General features: G+C 39.6%; 1 protein-coding gene across 2 annotated transcripts in view; it reads left to right on the top strand.

The window, feature by feature from the left end:
- Positions 1–16,244, top strand: part of ddx18 (DEAD (Asp-Glu-Ala-Asp) box polypeptide 18) — a 29,351-nt gene that overhangs the window by 10,208 nt on the left and 2,899 nt on the right. For both annotated transcript variants that reach the window (XM_061918629.1, XM_061918630.1), the window contains 7 exons: positions 1,555–1,655; positions 3,566–3,765; positions 7,413–7,527; positions 8,261–8,400; positions 8,472–8,633; positions 8,712–8,864; positions 8,968–9,081. In XM_061918629.1, coding sequence (XP_061774613.1) covers positions 1,555–1,655; positions 3,566–3,765; positions 7,413–7,527; positions 8,261–8,400; positions 8,472–8,633; positions 8,712–8,864; positions 8,968–9,081 — 985 coding nt within the window. The remainder of the gene's footprint in view (positions 1–1,554; positions 1,656–3,565; positions 3,766–7,412; positions 7,528–8,260; positions 8,401–8,471; positions 8,634–8,711; positions 8,865–8,967; positions 9,082–16,244) is intronic.

Here is a 16,244-nt window from a genome sequence, read left to right as displayed (position 1 = left end):
CAAAAATAGAGCAAAACGATATTATAAAAAATATGTTAATACAAATTACTTATAACAGACTTGTTTGTAAATGTATGTACATTATTTTTAGCATAAAAAAAATTAAAAAATAAATATATATGCATATGCATCAATAATTATGCAAATTATAAGATGTTACATTGACCATGCCCATGGTCACGCTCCCACCCCTACATGTATATCTGCGAGCTAGGGGAAACCCTGCTTTGTAAACTGTTTTGAAATGGTTCTATTGTCATTTACATACCAAATAATACATTGTGATATATATCATCATTGCAGGAGGCTGCAAAATATATTGCAGTATAGAATTTAGGCCAAATTGTCCATCCTTAATTGGTAATGGTACGCTGTATTTGTCGACCAGTTCTCATGTTGTAGACTAGTGGTTCTCAACCTTTTTTCAGTGATGTACCCCCTGTGAAATTTTTTTAAATTCAAGTACCCCCTAATCAGAGCAAAGCATTTTTGGTTGAAAAAAAGAGATAAAGAAGTAATATACAGTACTATGTCATCAGTTTCTGATTTTTTAAATTTTATAACAGTGCAAAATATTGCTCATTTGTAGTAGTCTTTCTTGAACTATTTGGGAAAAAAGATATAAAAATATCTATAAACTTGTTGAAAAATAAACAAGTGATTTAATTATAAATAAAGATTTCTACACATAGAAGTAATAATCTTTGGGGATTGTAATAGAGATCCAATCTGGATTCATGAACTTATTCTAAACATTTCTTCACAAAAAAAGAAATCTTTAACATCAATATTTATGGAACATGTCCACAAAAAATCTCGCTGTCAACACTGAATATTGCATTTTTGCATTTCTCTTCACAGTTATTGAACTTACATTCATACTTTGTTAAAGTATTATTCAAAATGGGTTGTACTTGTATAGCGCTTTTCTACCTTAAAGGTACTCAAAGCGCCTTGACACTACTTCCACATTTACCCATTCACACACACATTTACACACTGATGGAGGGAGCTGCCATGCAAGGCGCTAACCAGCACCCATTAGGAGCAAGGGTGAAGTGTCTTGCTCAGGACACAACGGACGTGACGAGGTTGATACTAGGTGGGGATGGAACCAGGGACCCTCGAGTTGCGCATGGCCACTCTTCCACTGCGCCACGCCATCCCTCAATAAATATATTTATAAAGGATTTTTTAATTGTTGCTATTTTTAGAATATTTTCAAAAAATCTCATGTACTACTTGGCGTACCTTCAAGTACCCCCAAGCGTACGCGTACCCCCATTTGAGAACCACTGTTGTAGACTGACATAAACCTGGCCATTGGCCTTTATGACTGGCACAAGGTGGGTAAAGTGTTTTGCCCAAAGACACCACAGCAATAACTTGGATGGAGGAATCAGCAAACCCTGTAGTGTCTCCAAACAACCTGCCCTATACCACTGAGCACTGCCGCCCCATCATTATTTCCTTTAACTATATATCATCACATAGGTGTTAGACCAATGCTTTGTGTGATTCTAATATGTATTTTTTGTTTGTTTTAATGAGCAGAGATGTGCTGGCTGCTGCCAAAACAGGAAGTGGCAAAACCTTGGCCTTCCTCATACCTTCCATAGAGCTCATCTATAAACTCAAGTTTATGCCCAGAAATGGTAATGACAGTCACACTTTATCCAAATCTTAATTTGTACTTAATGTATTGATACGACTGTACAGTTGTGATCAAAATTATTCAACCCCCACACAATTATGGTGTTTTAGCGAGTTGGACATTTATTCCGTATTTTGTTTATAGTCATATCAAATAAAGATGTGTCAAATAGACAAATGCAACTTAAATTGTAACACTGTATTTTACAAAATACCAAAAAATAAACACTTTTCTTAATATCCCATTGACAAAATGATTCAACCCCCTAGTTACATGCATCTTTAGTACTTAGTAGAACACCCTTTGGCAGTAATTACATCCTTCAAACGTGATACATAACTGGACACATGCAGCGATCTACAGGTCTTTTAGCCCATTCCTCTTGGGCAAAGGCCTCCAGTTCATTCATATTTTTGGGCTTTCGTGCTGCAACTGCCTTCTTCAAGTCCCACCACAGGTTTACTATAGGATTTAGGTCTGGCGACTGTGAAGGCCACTCCACAGTCTTCCAGCCCTTCTTCTGCAACCACTCTGATGTTGATTTGGAGGTATGCTTGGGATCGTTGGCCTGTTGGAAGGTCCAACGTCTCCCAAGCCTCAGCTTCGTCACTGACTTCATGACATTTGCAGCTAATATATCCTGGTAGGAAATAGAATTCATAATGCCTCGAACGCGCTGGAGATTCCCGGTACCTGAGGCAGAGAAACAGCCCCAGAGCATGATTGACCCCCCACCATGCTTAACAGTAGGCAAGGTGTTCTTCTCTTTGTAAGCTTCATTTTTTCTCCTTCAGACATATAGTTGATTACTAGGCCCAAAGAGTTCCACTTTTGTGTCATCACTCCATAGAACAGTTTCCCAAAACCTTTGGGGTTTGTCCAGATGATATTTGGCATACTGGAGTCTATTTTCCTTGTGCCTGGTAGTCAGAAGTGGGGTGCGCCTGGGAGTTCTGGCATGGAGGCCTTCATCTCGTAGTGCGCACCTTATTGTCTGGGACGAAACCTGCGTTCCCCCTTCTGCAATGTCCTGTTGTAGTTCCTCAGCTGTTACCCGGGGGTTTTTCACCACTGTACGCTTCAAATACCGGACAGCAGTTGCACACAGCATTCTCTTTCTACCACGCCCAGGTAGTGTTTCCACTGTGCCTTTAGCTTTAAACTTGCGAATTATGCTTCCAACTGTGTCTCTTGGAATGTGTAATGTCTTTGCTATTTTCTTCTATCCATATCCTTTCTTATGAAGAGAAATTACCTCCTCTCTTGACTCCCTGGACTTCACCATGTTGCAAATACACCATCGACCATCTACAAGAAGCTGAGCGTCACAGTCTTTTTCAATCAGTTTAATTGTTGCTCGTTATGGTTCTAATCACATCTACAGGTGTTTTCAACACCTGATTGAAAATACCTTATTCAAATTCTGTTCTTAAGAGTTATGATCTTCACGGGGTTGAATAATTTTGTCAATGAGATTTTAAGAGAAATGACACTGGTATGTTACAAAATATAATGTTGTAATTCAAGTTGCATTTGTCTATTTAATGCAGCTTTATTTGATATGACTATAAACAAAATACGGAATAAATGTCCAATTTGCTAAAACACCCAAATTGTGGGGGGGTTGAATAATTTTGCTCACAACTGTAGGACATCCTGCTAGGGCTGCTGCACAATTTGAGAATTGCCATGACAGTCACATTGCAAGGTCCTGCGATGTTAATCTTCCATAAGATTGCAGCATAACAAAGAGCAATTTAAATATTTTATATCGAAGGTTTAAGAAAAACATTTTCCATTATTGCGCAGCCCTAGGTTCTACTTGTATTTGGGTCAGTATGGTAATTGATTGTCATCATACTTTTATTTACTCTAGTATGTTCGTTATCTCTCATCACTGTCTATCTGCAGGGACTGGTGTAGTGATTCTTTCTCCGACACGTGAGTTGGCAATGCAGACATACGGTGTGCTGAAAGAACTCATGACACACCACGTGCACACCTATGGCCTGATCATGGGCGGCAGCAACCGCTCAGCAGAGGCCCAAAAACTAGCCAATGGTGTAAACTTTGTGGTGGCAACACCCGGTCGCCTGTTGGACCACCTTCAGGTGAGCGAACGTCTACCTTCACTAATATGAGATTTATGTGGTGCTGCAGCTATCGAATGTTTTAGTAATGTAGTATTCTATTAAAAATTGCTTCAATTATAAAGTAAAAACATTTTGCTTGGTTAAAGAACAGTTATAAATATACAAGTGAAAATACAACATTTTACACCTAATAACGAATAACCAATCGGTTTCATTTAGAAATAATGTTAATAATTCTTCCTTCATTTGTTACCAGATTCGCACCTTCTTTCTCTCGTATTATGCCTCGCAACACCCCGCTAGCATCACAGTTAACGTTAGCCACGCTGCTACCTCTCTGCTGGGCGAGGGCGTATACGTATGTGATGTATGACGTGACAGTACGTGACGTGTGTAAGAATGTGCGCTCGCTGTCTGTGAAAAAAAGCATAAGGAGTGGAAAGAGCTTGTAGTGTAATGCCCGCAGCTAAAACCAACTGATCAACACCATATGAAGAAATGTGTCTACAACCGAAGGAGATAACGTCCACAGGAACTTACCACATAGCGATGGACATAAACCATTTGATTTCATATTATGCAGTTTATTTTTATTTGACAGTTATTGAAATATCTTGTGTGACATTGCACAAAAGTGCGCTTTCTTTTAAACTATTGTAGTTGCGTTCTGTACAAAAAGTGCTCTTTAATTTAGTGTTTTGATATGTTAATATAATGACATCATGCAGAAAATTGCACTAATAGCTTGTTTTAAAATGTCTCTGACAATCTTGGACTTTCTGTTTTGGAATTACATGAGTTTGCCACTGCTTAATAACTGTTTAATAAATACAGTTTTGGTAAATTGACATAATAGTTTTTTTCCCTCTCTGCATGAAAGTTTAAAATGAGCTTATATTAATGCAGTATGAAAAAGAATGCAAAATATCGAGATATACATCGTGTATCGTGACATGGCTTAAAAATATCGAGATATTAATAAAAGGCCATATCGCCCAACCCTATTTTAAGATTTTTAGAGTTTGTAGTGTTTAAACCTAAAATTTAGACCACTACAACAGTGAAGCACAATAGACACTATTGTTACTGTTAATTTATCATTAAACAAAAGCGAGACACACTGCTAGATATGAGCAGCTACTGATTAGTGAGCAAAAATGTTCCATCTCTTCAAAGCGCCGTTACGAAATTATGTAATTTGTAATGAAATAAGTTAATAAAAATGATTAAGATAAAGCTATAAACATTGTTGATGTTGCTCGGTACGTTACCTTTATCTCTGAAAACATGCCTTAAAGGGGAAATGCACTTTTTTTTTTTAAATTTGCCTATTATTCGCAATCCTTGTGAGAGACAAAAACACAATGGGTTGTTTTGTTGAATTCTAAAATCAGCACATTTTCGGTGGCCAGCAATGCAGCTAATGGGATCAATCAATTCTGCCTCTAAATCACTTTAAAATACATCCAAAAACTGCCAACAATACTTACTTTGCATTCCCTAACATGGATAATAACCAAGCTGTACTGACATTATTGTTAGAGTGACCACTGAGGAACTGTTTAGTGTAAAAACACATCGTTTTCGATGGCATTCTGCAGCATTAGCCGTAAGATAGCTATAGCAAGAGCAAAGCTAGCCTCTTGCATTATCGGCTGAATGGCTTTTGAGTTTGTAAAGTAACAACAAATGCGATAGGACACATACCTCTATTGATTGAAAAAAACATGAACAATCATATTACAGTATCTGTAAAGTATTAGCCCACATTTCAAGTTTGGTTTGTACACACCTAGCTCAACAGCTTATGTACTGTAGTTGTACGGTGATGTGCTGCATATATTATGATCAATATTATAGTGACTCACTCTTTGAACAGTTGTTTATTTGACTGGGGAAGTTTCCAGTTGGTTTTGGGTAAGCACTCAACTTATGTAGGCACAGCTTGGCTCCAAGTTCCACATTAGCTCCATAAAGTCACGTCCACCTCACTAACTTGGCCTCCGTCTGATGAAGGCTACAATGGTCACTCCCATCATATAAGCTGAATCTTGCCAGTGTATTTTATTGTCTTTAAAATACTAAACAAAAGAAAGATGTGTTTCTGTGTCTCTCAATTATAGTGGGCGATAAGCAAAAGTACAAAAAGTGCAGTTCTTTAAACTTACTCTCCTTGTGTCCCAAGGACACGCCTCATTTTTAACATGAAAAACGAGACATTCTTTTCAAAATCACAGCAACTAGTAATGATGCAACAATCGATAAAAATCAAAAATGATTTGTAACCAACAAATTATTTTGCCGATGGTAGTTGGAGCTGTCATCGCTCATGTTTTGCCAGACATAAAGGAGAATGCACATATCTGCGCATCCAGTGGCTGCCACAATGCAGGAAGAGAAAAACCATTGCGTGTAAAAACAAAACATGCCAAAGACATAAATAAATTCTTCAATTTGCAACGTTGGCCTTACTTTTTAATGCCAATACTTCAGTGATGCAGCACTAACGCTAAGTGCTGAACAAGAAATAAAAAGTACAAACATTATAAAACAAACACTGCAATGTCTGCTCTCACTGGGATGCCGACTGATGGGATCTTAATATTTTATCGTTTAGATGGTTTATGCTCACATTGTTCTACCTAAGTGAGAGGCATGATTTGTAATTTAGAATTAAGCGATGCAGCTGCAGTCGGCTCATTATGTCTAAACAGCAATACAAGCTAGTTAGCTCTCTGTCATCAATGCACCGCTAAAAATAAGTCCTTAACATTATCGCCAGTAATAATATTTCTAATACCTGGTTGTTAATCAGGGCAGAAGATGTAAATGGACTATTGTTGGCGTTTTGTTTTTTTTAGAGGGCTGAATGTGCGCAGTAGACGCAATGACTCGCACTAGTTTCATTATTTGCCATATTCTTTGCCATTGTTTCCCATGTATTAAAAATTATTCATAAGGCTTTGTTGGAATGATAGAGCAGCTTCTGTTGACTCAATTGTTAGTTGAATTTAAAAAAAAAAAAAAATACGGTTTAGAATGCATTTAAAAAAAAAAAAGGAAATGTAAATGTGTTCTTGTCTTAATGGGGATTGTGAATGAGAAACAGCACATCTTTCCCATTTTTGCGTATTTCCAGTATGACTGATCTGCTGATAAGGTCACGGTGCAGATTAATTCCCCATGTGACATCATTAGATCCCCGATTTACTGAAGATGCTTAAGTCATTTGAAGCGCAATATTCAAAATGGCTGTTTGAAATTGTGGCGTTTTGTGGATGTTTGAACAATATTTTCACATACATTGCGTATTGGAAATATAACTGGATATAGTTTAACAGGTAAAATGAAACATTACTCAGCATATAAATAGCATTAATTTTTCCATTATTCAATACTGGTACTTTAAGTGACATGTTATTTGTGGATTAGTTTGGTCTTACTGTAATGCTTTTTATTATGAAAGTTATAAAAGTTGCTGTGAAGGAACAGACGCTGTACAGCATGAGTGAGATGTATGTGTCATACTGGCCAAATTAGCGGCCAAAAAGTGGTGGCATTACATTTTGCTCGAGGCTGTTGCAGAGAGACAGTTTGTCATTCAAATGGGGAATGATAGATTTGCAATGTTGTAAATGCTTACAAATAACGTTAACTTTTTTTAGAACACACCTGGCTTCATGTTCAAGAACTTGCAGTGTTTGATCATCGATGAGGCTGACCGCATCTTGGAGGTGGGCTTTGAGGAGGAACTGAAACAGATCATCAAGCTGCTGCCCAGTATGTCTTGTTCTTTGTAATCTTTGAGAGGATTCCTGACATCACACCACATACAAGCGATAAACCATGAAAGGGTGTATTAATTGCTTTTTCACACCATGTTTCCATGCAATCATTCTGTCATGACATTAAAATATTGGCCTTTTAGAAATATGACAGATATCAATATTGGAGCCTTGAGTATTAACCGATATTGATCCGATGCAATATCCGCATAAGTCATACATACTTGAATGTTATTTTGTGAGAAATGTTAGAAAAAGGTTGATCAATGGAAATTAGTCAAACATAAAACACTAACCTATTTATAATTAAGAGTCTGCTATGGACATATACAGTCTTCAAGTTGAAGTGGAACTATAATTGTGATATTGTGCGATATTTTTTGGCCACAATAATTACAATTTTTTAGTTTGTGACACAGTAAAATCATGTAGACTCTTTTGTTACTGGATACTTTTTAATATGCTTGTGCTTTGAAAACTTATCTGGAAATAATTTGCAACTGTAATTGATTAGGGCTAGGGCAATTCTTTAAGGTCTTGTGCCTTGAATCGATAAAAGATTGTCGTGCACAGACAAATGTGTTCATTGACATGTTAACTGGCTGTCCAGCTTTGCACAAGTAAATATGCTGCGGGATTGCTTGTATTAGAGATTGTCACACATTTTACATGTATGATACAAAGCTGTCAAACTGATAAGGTTAGAGTTTTCCTGTGTTTTTTTGTAGGGAAGAGACAGACCATGCTGTTTTCAGCCACACAAACTCGCAAGGTGGAAGACTTGGCTCGTGTCTCTCTGAAGAAAGAGCCGCTGTATGTGGGCGTCGATGACAACAAGGACAATGCCACTGTGGATGGTTTGGAGCAGGTACTATTGACGTCCTAGCCATCATGTGACAATAAGACCCTCTGGTGACGATAAGTGCTTCTGTCCTACAGGGCTATGTCGTGTGTCCTTCAGAGAAGCGCTTTCTGTTGCTCTTCACCTTCCTCAAGAAGAACCGCAAGAAGAAGCTGATGGTCTTCTTCTCGTCTTGCATGTCTGTCAAATTCCACTACGAGCTACTCAACTACATTGACCTTCCAGTGATGGCCATCCACGTAAGCCTTATCATCCATGATGCTTCCATGTTTGTAAAGATGCTTTATCAATGCCAACTTTGTCCTTTCATCACTCAGGGCAAGCAGAAGCAGACCAAACGCACCACAACCTTCTTCCAATTCTGCAACGCTGACTCTGGCATTCTGCTGTGTACGGACGTGGCAGCTCGAGGCTTGGACATCCCTGAGGTGGACTGGATCGTCCAGTACGACCCCCCGGATGACCCCAAGGTCTCTTAAAGAGTTTGTCTTGATGATCATTCCACTGTAACATGATATCAATGCTTTGTCTTGTAACGTCAAGTTTTCATGAAGCTTTGATTCCTGCGTACAGGAGTACATCCACAGGGTGGGAAGAACTGCTCGAGGCATCAACGGCAGAGGACACGCCCTCCTCATATTGCGCCCTGAAGAGCTTGGATTCTTACGGTTCCTCAAGCAGGCCAAGGTACTCATATCATGATGCCCAATTTCATGCCCTTTTCACACTTTGATCTCCTGGACATGCGCAATCACACTGATTGTTTGTGACCACCTTTGTGGCCATAACTTCGCGCGAGCACACACATGTTCAGGGTTTCTCCTTGCTGGGGCGGTATAGCTCGGTTGGTAGAGTGGCCGTGCCAGCAACTTGAGGGTTGCAGATTCGATTCCCGCTTCCGCCATCCTAGTCACTGCTGTTGTGTCCTTAAGCAAGACACTTTACCCACCTGCTCCCAGTGCCCCCACACTGTTTTAATTGTAACATAGATATTGGGTTTCACTATGTAAAGCGCTATATAAATATAATTCACTTCACTTTTGAAATATAGTTTTTGCATGACACTACTAATTTTGTAATTATTGCACCTATTTTTTTTTGTACTGCTTGAAAGAAACATCCATTGGTTGTTCTGTCCCTTTAAGTACAAGTTCATTAAAAACTACTAGTGTTGTCCCGATACCAATATGTTGGTACAAGTTTCAAAATTATTTCAATACTTTTCAGTACTTTTCTAAATAAAGGGGACCACAAAAAATTGCATTATTGGCTTTATTCTACAAACCTCGTGTCCATATGGGTTGGGAAATTGTGTTAGATGTAAATACAAACATAATACTATGATTTGCAAATCATTTCCAACCCATATTCATTTCAATATGCTACAAAAACCCATACATATTTGATGTTCAAACTGATAAACATTTTATTTTATTTTTGCAAATAACTGGGATTTGATGCCAGCAACACGTGACAAAGAAGTTGGGAAAGGTGGCAATAAATACTGATAAAGTTGATAAATGCTCAGCAAACACTTATTTGGAACATCCCACAGGTGTGCAGGCTAATTGGGAACAGGTGGATGCCATGATTGGGTATAAAAGCAGCCTCCATGAAATGCTAAGTAATTCACAAACAAGGATGGGGCGAGGGTCAGCAATTTGTAAGCAAATTGTCAAACAGTTTTAGAACAACATTTCTCAACGAGATATTGCAAGGAATAAAGGGATTTTACCAATTACGTTCCGTAAAATCATCAAAAGGTTTAGAGAATCTGGAGAAATCACTGCATGTAAGCGATGATATTATGGACCTTTGAACCCTCAGGCGGTACTGCATCAAAAACCAACATCAGTGTGTAAAGGACATCACCACATGGGCTCAGGAACACTTCATAAAACCACTGTCAGTAACTACAGTTGTTCGCTACATCTGCAAGTGCAAGTTACAACTCTACTGTGCAAAGCACAACCCATTTATCAACAACACCCTGAAACGCCACCGGTTTCACTGTGCCTGAGCTCATCTAAGATGGACTGATGCAAAGTAGAAAAGTGTTCTCTGGTCTGACTAGTCCATATTTCAAATTGAATCTGGAAACAGAGGACGTGGTGTCCTCCAGAACAAAGAGGAAAATAACCATTCGGATTGTTATACGCGCAAAGTTCAAAAGCCAGCATCTGTGATGGTATGGGGGTGTATTAGTGCCCAAGGCATAGGTAACTTACACATCTGTGAAGGCACCATTAATGCTAAAAGGTCCATACAGCTTTTGGAGCAACATATGTTGTCATCCAAGCAACGTTATCTGCTTATTTCAGCAAGAGAATGCCAAGCCACGTGTTACAACAGCCTTGTCTTCGTAGTAAAAGAGTGCGGGTACTTTCCTGGCCCGCCTGCAGTCCAGACCTGTCTCCCATCGAAAATGTGTGGCGCATTATGAAGCGTATAATACAACAGCGGAGACCCCAGACTGTTGAACAACTGAAGCTCTCCATAAAACAAGAATGGGAAAGAATTCCACTTTCAAAGCTTCAACAATTAGTTTCCTCAGTTCCCAAACGTTTATTGAGTGTTGTTAAACGAAAAGGTGATGTAACACAGTGGTGAACATGCCCTTTCCAACTACTTTGGCACGTGTTGCAGCCATAAAATTCTAAGTTATTATTTGCAAAAAAAAATAAAGTTTATGAGTCTGAACATCAAATATCTTGTCTTAGTAGTGCATTCAACTGAAAATGGGTTGAAAAGGATTTGCAAATCATTTAATTCCGTTTATATTTACATCTAACACAATTTCCCAACTCTTATGGAAACGGGGTTTGTACTTTGCTGCTAATCATATTTGATGATTTAAGTTAAAGTGTCAATGATAGTAACACACACTAGGTGTGGTGAAATTTGTCCTCTGCATTTGACCCATCCCCTTGTTCACCCCCTGGGAGGTGTGGGGAGCAGTGAGCAGCAGCGGTGGCCGCGCACGGGAATCATTTTTGGTGATTTAACCCCCAATTCCCACCCTTGATGCTGAGTGCCAAGTAGGGAGGCAATGATTCCCATTTTTAAAGGCTTTGGTATGGCTCGGCTGGGGTTTGAAGTCACAAACTACCAATCTCAGGGCGGACACTAACCACTAGGCCACTAAGTACGTAGGTTAAATCCGGACACTGTTAGTTCTGATCCAGTTGTAGTTTGACAGTATTTATTAGTAGCCAGCGAGAAGGTATATATTTGATGTAACGGATGTGAACACTAAACTGAGGTCAAAACACCGGAAGTGTATTATATTACCTTAGGGGGCGTGGCTAAAATCATAGAGTTGCCAATGGGAAATATTTTTTTGCATGCATCTGATGGAGCTTTACATTACATTTTCAATGATAATGATGTTAGTAAATCTGCTGAAAAACATTTCATGTGACGTGTCAAAAAGACACCCAAAAGAGGTTTATAGATGAGAATAAATCAAAAGGTAAAATATAGAGTACCCAATTACAGATAATGTAGTCTGGATTTTCAAAATTTTCTTTCAGGGCTTGCGGGGCAACACTTTGACGAAAAAAGAGGAACATTTCTTTCAACACAGTTTTCCTCTTTTTCCCTTCTAGGGTTCTTACATGCCTGATGTATATCAAACCAACATTATGGGGTAATGATTCAAATATCTCTTTTTATCCAAACACATTACAGAAAGCTTAAATGTCAAAATGCAAACACACAGAAGTCTCGTTGGTGCGCTTTAAAACTTTAACCACCATGTCGCTGTAATTTGAAAAAAGGAAAATCATTTTACCTTGAATTGACTAATATTTGTGGCATTGTTGAACACAGAGTTTCGGAGTGATTAAACAGTTGTGACTACATGAAGCACAACCTAGCAGTGTGAGGAGATCTTTCATCGGCTTGTTTGCCGGTAGTGCATCTTCTCCGGTCCTATCACAATTAAAGGCCTAGTGAAACCCACTACTACCGACCACGCATTCTGATAGTTTATATATTAATGATGAAATATTAACATTGCAACACATGCCAATACGGCCTTTTTAGTTTACTAAATTGCAATTTAAAATTTCACATGAAGTGTCCTGTTGAAAATGTTGCGGTATGATGACGCGTGCGTTTGACGTCACCGGTTGCAGGGGACATTTTTTTTCAGCCCGATCCAAGCTATAAGTAGTCTGCTTTTATCGCATAATTACACAGTGTTGGCAACACTAAATTGGCCCTAGTGTGCGAATGTGAGTGTGAATGTTGTCTGTCTATCTGTGTTGGCCCTGCGATGAGGTGGCGACTTATCCAGGGTGTACCCCGCCTTCCGCCCGATTGTAGCTGAGATAGGCGCCAGCGCCCCCGCGACCCCGAAAGGGAATAAGCGGTAGAAAATGGATGGATGGATGGATACACAGTGTTCTGGACATCTGTGTTGCTGAATCTTTTGCAATTTGTTCAATTAATAATGGAGAAGTCAAAGTAGAAAGATGGATGTGGGAAGCGGTGTATTGCAGCTGCCTTTAGCAACACAAACACAGCCGGTGTTTCCTTGTTTAAATTTCCCGAAGGTGAAGCTTCACTATGGAACAGAGCGGTCAACCGGCTGGTTTCGGTGAGAAAATTGTGGCAATAAGTTGGCTCTTACCGTAGCTATGAGCGGAGATTTCGTCCTCCTGCAGCTGCGTGGCTTCCTTTAGAGACACTGGCGGTCACCACACCCGTGGCCACACCCCTCCAACTTTCATGTACCATATCATCTCATTAAAATACTAGTAACACGATAAGCAGATAAGGGATTTTCCAGAATTATCCTAGTAAAAGTGTCTAATAACATCTGAATTGCTCCCACTGCCCTCGCCTTTTTTTTTTCTTTCTAGTCCTTCACTCTCACTATCCTCACCCACAAATCTTTCATCCTCGCTCAAATTAATGGGGAAATTGTCGCTTTCTCGGTCCGAAATCGCTGTCATTGCTGGTGGCCATGATTGTAAACAATGTGAGGATGTGAGGAGCCCTACAACCCGTGACGTCACGCGATGTGTCTGCTACTTCCGGTACAGGCAAGGCTTTTTTATTAGTGACCAAAAGTTGCAAACTTTATTGTCGATGTTCTGTACTAAATGCTTTCAGCAAAAATATGGCAATATCGCGAAATGATCAAGTATGACACATAGAATGGACCTGCTATCCCCGTTTAAATAAGAAAATCAAATTTCAGTAGGCCTTTAAAGACTTGCTGCGTCTGCCTCACAATAAGAAGGTCCTGCAGTCCTGGGTTCAAATCCAGGCTCGGGATCTTTCTGTGTGGAGTTTGCATGTTCTCCCCGTGAATGCGTGGGTTCCCTCCGGGTACTCCGGCTTCCTCCCACTTCCAAAGACATGCACCTGGGGATAGGTTGATTGGCAACACTAAATTGGCCCTAGTGTGTGAATGTGAGTGTGAATGTTGTCTGTGTGTGTTGGCCCTGCGATGAAGTGGCGACTTGTCCAGGGTGTACCCCGCTTTCCGCCCGATTGTAGCTGAGATAAGCGCCAGCGCCCCCCGCGACCCCGAAAGGGAATAAGCGGTAGGAAATGGATGGATGATAAAATCTTTGAACTGAAGGGGCAGCAAGCCAAAGGCTAACTAGCTCAAGTGTTAGCTCAAAGCAGTTGTCTACCAACCCAAAGCTATACAGTGCGACTGTGAGAGTTTGGACACGTGTAAAGCTTTTCTGATTACATAAAGTACTCTATAAGAAAGGGCGACAATACGTCAATTGTAGAAATAAACACGTCTGAAGTGCTGCTCGCCGTCAAAGCTCTTCAAAATGGCCATGCCCCTCTGTACAGGATGTAACGTAGCCTCTTCAAAATGGCCACGCCCCTCTGTACAGGATGTAATGTAGCCTCTTCAAAATGGCCACGCCCCTCTGTACAGGATGTAACGTAGCCTCTTCAAAATGGCTATGCCTGTGTGTACAGTGATCTTCTTAGAGAGGTGTCCCCCAGTGGCTTGAAGTGGCATGCACAACATTTGTCAACCCAAAAAGTCACAAGTAGAGGCTTTTGTAAATCAAGGTTCCATTGTAATTCAGGGCTGCAACAAATAATTGATTAATTTGATTAGAAAACAGCTTCACTTTATATTCTGTTTTGATTAAATTTGAGTGGAACTTGTAAAAAAAATTACAACATTTGGATCATATGAAGTGCCTTGATCTTTATACATGGACATAGTTTCCACACAATTTGGATTTTTTTACGATTTGTGATCACAGTGTGATGTACGTTGTACTTTTTAACACCTCGGAATAGCATAATTCCAATTAGTTTACAACCATTTTTGTTTATTTCAGTGTCAGGTGACATAACAAACTGCAAACATTTGGTGTTTGCAATCCAATAATTTCTTTCAATGCTCTTGTCTAAGATCAATACTTGGCAACGACTTAATTCATGTTTGTTGGATGGTGCTGGGCCCTGCGATGAGGTGGCGACTTGTCCAGGGTGTACCCGCCTTCCGCCCGATTGTAGCTGAGATAGGCTCCAGCGACCCCAAAGGTAATAAGTGGTAGAAGATGGATGGAGCTGCGCTGTTGAAACTCTAAAAATTGATTTTAGGTGTTCATCTATAAGACAACTTCTCTGCGCTGATTTTAAAGATAATATACACATCATTGCACATCTTTAAAGGCCTACTGAAACCCACTACTACCCACCACGCAGTCTGATAGTTTATACATCAATGATGAAATATTAACATTGCAACACATGCCAATATGGCTTTTTTAGTTTACTAAATTACAATTTGACATTTCCCGGGAGTTTCGTCTTGGATACGTCGTGTAATGATGACGTATACGCAGGACGTCACGCACACACAGGTAAAAGTCGTCTGCTTTAACGGCATAATTACACAGTATTTTGGAGATCTGTGTTGCTGAATCTTTTGCGATTTGTTCAATTAATATTGGAGATGTCACAGTAGAAAGATGGATTTGGGAAGCTTTAGCCTTTAGCCACACAAACACACGGTGATTCCTTGTTTAAAATTCCCGGAGCTAAAACTTTACTATGGTACAGAGCGCAGTCAAGCAGACATTAATCCCAACCGAATGTCAACCAGCAGGTTTCGGTGAGAAAATTGTGGTTAAAAAGTCGTCACTTACCGGATATCAGCTGAGCTTGTGCCGTCCATAAAGCTGCCGTCGACACCCGTGACACATGGCGTCAAGACACCCGTGGACATACCCCTCCGTCTATCAGGTAATATTAAACTCACTAAAACACTAGCAACACAATAGAAGGATAAGGAATTTCCCAGAATTATCCTAGTAAATGTATTTAAAAACATAGGAATACGTCCCAATGCTATCGTGTTGTTTTTTTTTTTACTTTTTTTTTTCCAGTCCGTCGCTATCAATATCCTCAAACACAAATCTTTCATCCTCGCTCAAATTAATGGGGAAATTGTTGTTTTCTCGGTCCGAATAACTGTTTTTGTGGAGGCTCCCATTAAAATCAATGTGAATATGTGAGGAGCCATCAACATGTGACGTCATCATCTGCGACTTCCGGTAAAGGCGAGGCTTTTTCAGGAAGTACCAAAAGTGGCAAACTTTATCGTCAATTTTCTCTACTAAATCCTTTCAGCAAAAATATGGCAATATCGCGATATGATCAAGTATGACACATAGAATGGACCTGCTATTCCCATTTAAATAAGAAAATTTCATTTCAGTAGGCCTTTCATATATGTTTAATATAATTTATTTATTCATATTCATTTCCCCTTAGGGATTAATAAAGTACTTTGTGGCGACTTGTCCAGGGTGTACGCCGCCTTCCGCCCGAAATGCAGTTGAGATAGGAAACAG

The sequence above is a fragment of the Nerophis ophidion genome, linkage group LG13 (genome assembly GCF_033978795.1).
Source record: "Nerophis ophidion isolate RoL-2023_Sa linkage group LG13, RoL_Noph_v1.0, whole genome shotgun sequence".
Classification (NCBI taxonomy): Eukaryota; Metazoa; Chordata; class Actinopteri; order Syngnathiformes; family Syngnathidae; genus Nerophis; species Nerophis ophidion.
This window is presented reverse-complemented; position numbering and strand designations above follow the sequence as displayed.